Source organism: Ipomoea triloba, chromosome 6 (genome assembly GCF_003576645.1).
Source record: "Ipomoea triloba cultivar NCNSP0323 chromosome 6, ASM357664v1".
NCBI classification, from domain to species: Eukaryota; Viridiplantae; Streptophyta; class Magnoliopsida; order Solanales; family Convolvulaceae; genus Ipomoea; species Ipomoea triloba.
In genome coordinates this window covers 8,937,070-8,941,761 of record NC_044921.1, presented here as the reverse complement: position 1 = coordinate 8,941,761, position 4,692 = coordinate 8,937,070, and the positions used below count along the sequence as shown (strand labels likewise).

Genomic DNA, 4,692 nt, shown 5'->3' with positions numbered 1-4,692 from the left:
TATATATATATATATATATATATATATATATATATATATATATATATATATATATATATATATATATATATATATATATATATATATATATATATATATATATATATATATATATATATATATATATGGGCGCGCTCAGGTGCGAACCTTCGCCCAAGAAGGAAATGAGAATGCTTCGCAGCCGTCCACGTGTCCAGATCAACGAATCAGATGTAATTTAAAAAAAAAACGACGCGGTAGCATTTTCATAAATAACTCGAACTTTGGTGCAAGTAATTATGTTATAAGTGCAAGTAGCTAGTGTACATTTGCAAATAAAATCATTTACAAGTGCACATATTTTTTACTTACAAGTGCAAGTAATTTACCTTGTTAACATTCATGCACCTAGGTGCACCTAATTATAACGTTAGATACACTTAGTATTGATGCTCAGTGTACATTTTACTTGCTCTTGTGCACATATTTTCACTTACAAGTGCAAGTAATTTACCTTGTTAACATTCATGTATCTAGGTGCACCTAATTATAACGTTAGGTGTAACTAGATCTAGACACGTAGACGATGACATGCGTTCTCAGTTCTTTCTTGGGCGGGTGGTTTGCACCTGAACGCGATCTTCTATATATATATATATTAAATTTCATTTGGTCCTCCCTCTATTGCGTTTCACGCTTCCTTTGCTTTGCCTCGACATCGCCTTGCCACCGTCGCCCGTCGCCCGTCTTCACCCACAACTTGTCTCAGGCCAGTCGACAGTTGCTAGTCGTCCAGTCGCCGCCTCGCCGGCAGCTATTTCAGTCTAACCGTCTTCATCCTTCGGCCTCAAGTTCATAGTCTTGTTCTCCCCTTAGTTTTGAGTTTTGAAATGGTTTTGCCCTAATTTTTCTAATTTTGTTTTTGCCTAATTTCTATAATTGCCCTAATTGGCTGGTTTAATTTTTAGGAGTGCTACCGTGCTGGTTTAATTTTTTTAGGGTAGAGGGCAAATTATTGTGTGGACCATGATCCACATAGCTATGTGGACCATAAATATAAGGTAAATTTTTATTATACTAAAAGTGCATAATTTTTGTACTTCCAAATAATATACTTTTAATATATTAAAAATATACTTTTTGTTTATGGTCAACACAGCTGTGTGGACGTGAACCATGGTACATGCAATAATGATTGAAGATAGAGAGATAGGTGGTCTTAGGAGTAAGGATCTCAATCGGACCCGAACCCGATGAACTGACCCGTTAAGCCCGAAAAATTACAGGGTTAAAACTGAAAAATTATCCGATAAATAAATCAGACTAATCGGGCCAGCCCTATATAGGTTGCGGGTTGAACCGGGTTGCCCCGGCGGACTGGTGAATAGCCCGCCAGGCTACCAAAAAAAAAAAAAAAAAAAAAAAACTAAAAACCAAAAAACTAAAAGTCTAAAACAACTAGGGTTCTAATTTCTAAATTTCACTCACACTCTCCCGCTTCGACCCTCCAAAATTTCTCTACCCGCAGACCTGAGAGTTGAGACCGCACTCACCGCATGCCCGCCGCCCACCGCTCACCTGAGACACCGCCTAGTCGCCTACTGCCCACCGCCCGCCGCTCACCGACTACCGCCCACCGCCTGCCGGCTGCCTGCACGCCTCACGCCCAGCTCGCTGCCTGCACGGCCTCACGCCTCATGCCCTCACGCTACTCACGGGAGTCACAGCAGAGTGAATTACTACAGGTGAAGTGTACTCTGGTCTGCCTTGATGCTGAATTTGAGCAATAACACATTCTGCCTATGCCTTTATGCTTATTATGTATTTATTTATTTGCATATAGTACTTTCAAATTGAATCAAGAAACGAATTATACGAACCTTGTTAGTTGCAGAGTGATATTGAACATAGCAGTTCTAAATTTAATTTTACCAAATGTGTTATATTGAACATATTACACATTCTGCCTATGCCTTTATGCTGATTATGTACTTTCAAATTTAGTTGCATACTTTTCCAACTTTTTTGTTTCTTTGTTTCAATTCTATAGCATCAATGGTTCACTTTTATTCTTGTGTATATACGTTGATGTATAAATACCTCCTCTGTTTGCAAAATATGCATAATCACTGAGAATTTTGGGCTTTGATATGTTGAGAATTTGGGCTTTGCGTAATCACTTTTATTCTTATAGTTATTCTCTAGTTTCTATAGATACTGTCTTAGTTGCATACTTTTCCAACTTTTTTGTTTCTTTGTTTCAATTCTATTATTTCTATAGCATCAATGGTTCACTTTTATTCTTGTGTATATACGTTGATGTATAATTACCTCCTCTGTTTGCAAAATATGCGTAATCACTGAGAATTTTGGGCTTTGATATGTTAAGTGAACTTGAGCAACATTTAGTCTACACACTGTTTGGGATTTTTTGAATGGAGTGTAATAAAGATGAAGCCATTATGGCAAAAGATCTTGCAAATCTTAGTTCAAGTATCCTTTCTTGTCTTTAGAACTGCTATATTTTTCTTAGCTGTGATGTTTATTATACACATATAGGACAAAAGATCTTGCCTTAAGAACTGCTAAAAATCTGTTACCATATAGTGGTTCTTGAATTTTAAAGGTGTATGCAATATCATCATACATATTATGGGTTTTAATTGCAATTCTGTTAAAGTTGTTCAGTATACCTCTATATAAGAAACTATTTGATTACTGTATCTAGATTTGAACTGTTTACTAGGAAACAACCAGAGGAGGTTCTGTTGTAAATTAGGTAGCTATAAATGCCTTTCTATTCAAGTGTTCCTATATGTTTACTGTACTTTGAAACTTAAATTATTAGTGAAAATAAATAAATAATTATTTGTACTAGAAAAAAGGAAATGTTGGGATTCTCTAACCGAACCGAACCAAATTCGAATCAAAACTGAACTAGAATGTTAAATGGAATGGTTTCATTTTTTCAAAACCAAAAAAACCGAGCCAAACTCAAGCATAAATTTTAAAGCTCCATCGAGCTCGAGCCACTATAAATTTATCAAACTCAAGCCAGCCTAGGTTCGTCTCACCCCTAGTTTTAAGTGATTCTCATCCAAATGCACCCTCATATTTCACTAGCAATGTTAAGTAACTGACTCTGATGCTATTGCTAACCCAAGTAACCAGTTTTGCATCATTGATCTGAAACTATGACTAATTATGTTGTTTTGTGTTTTAAGTCTTTGCTGGATTGACTACAAGAAGGGGGGAAAGAATAAGAAGCCATGACAAGAGGAAGAAAGAATTTGAAGAGGGCTGCGAAAGAAAAAACTGCAATCCTTCAACAAGGCCAAAGCATTATGCAAGTAATTGACCTCCGTGGCTCCAATCTAATCGAGGTGGCTCTCCTTCTCCAATGCTCTCTCTCTCTCTCTTTCTTTCTACACACACACACACACAATATTTGCATATATGTATGCTTTGTTTATTGCATGGTTCTAAGTTGAATTATTTGAATGTAAAGGTAATGGATGCAAATGGTGAAAAGTCATTAGCAATTTTCCCAGCTAAGTTTCAAAAGAGCATGTGGATTAAAAGAGGTTTGTTGTATTAAGAGAATAGCTTCTGCATGTATATCAATTTTTAGCTTTTATTTTGGGAGGAAAAGGAAAGTGAATATGAAGTTTTGATTTGTACGTTCTTTTCTTTTCTGGGAATGAATAGGGAACTTTGTTGTAGTCGATGAGAGTGGGAGAGAGGAGGCTATGGAGTCAGGTAGAAAAGTGGGTTGCATTGTTACACAGGTGCTCTTCTATGATCAAGTTCGTGAGTATCAAAAGTCTCCAGAATGGTGAGTGCTTTAAACTAATGCAGTTGTTGCAATACTTTTTCTCCGTTTGCATCTTTTATTGGGACTTTTTTTTAAAAACAATAACCACCATTCATTATTTTAAGAGGTAGTTAAGCGTAATACTAACAAATTTTTTGCTTGCGTAATTGAATTATGCCTTCGGATGCAACGCTCTTGTTCTAGAAAAGGCTTTTATTTATAGAGATGAAGACATGGTTTTTATAGTGACATTGAGAAATTATTCTATGCTTCGGAGTCTCATGTTTATTGTGATGTTTCAATGCAGGCCTGAGATCTTCAAATCTGCAGCAGTAGAAACTTCCAGGGAAAATTTTGTGAGTCACACTTCTCAGACACAAGATACTGAAAACTCGAGCGATGATGACGGACTTCCTCCATTAGAAGCCAATACCAACAGACTAAAGCCTTTCCAATCAGAATCAGAGACGGAATCGGATTCCGAGGCTGATTCCTGATTTGCACTAAATCATGTTCACTTCCAATCTAGGGACTAGCCCTCAGGGGCTCAGGTCCGATCTGGGGAACAATATAATTCATTGCATGAACCAAGATTTTTTTCGAATGCCGTTTGTTGAGTTTGTAAATGTAACTATTGAAGTTGGTGGAAATTAGAATAGTAAACTTGCCCATCGGGAGAGGGAGAGTGCCTAAACCTTGACATTTTTATTATTGGATTAATTCAATCTAGACTCGAGAATGTCTTCTTTCTCAGTTTTGACAAGCCTATGTCATCATTTGTTCCTGAATTCTGTTTCACATATTTTTGGATGTTAGAGGGAAATATGCGAACCCAGTACTAGGTAAATCTTACCTTGTGGTTCTAATTAGTAAAGGATCACAAGATAAACAAATTCAAT

At 36.6% G+C, this 4,692-nt stretch overlaps 1 protein-coding gene across 1 annotated transcript; it reads left to right on the top strand.

Moving 5' to 3' along the window:
• Positions 1-1,456: 1,456 nt before the first annotated feature.
• On the top strand, positions 1,457-4,556 carry LOC116023223 (probable RNA-binding protein EIF1AD). Its single transcript, XM_031264207.1, has 5 exons — positions 1,457-1,724; positions 3,204-3,362; positions 3,488-3,563; positions 3,688-3,814; positions 4,101-4,556. The coding sequence occupies exons 2-5, from the start codon at positions 3,249-3,251 to the stop codon at positions 4,288-4,290; spliced, it is 507 nt and encodes a 168-aa protein (XP_031120067.1). The 5' UTR covers positions 1,457-1,724; positions 3,204-3,248; the 3' UTR covers positions 4,291-4,556.
• Positions 4,557-4,692: the final 136 nt, after the last annotated feature.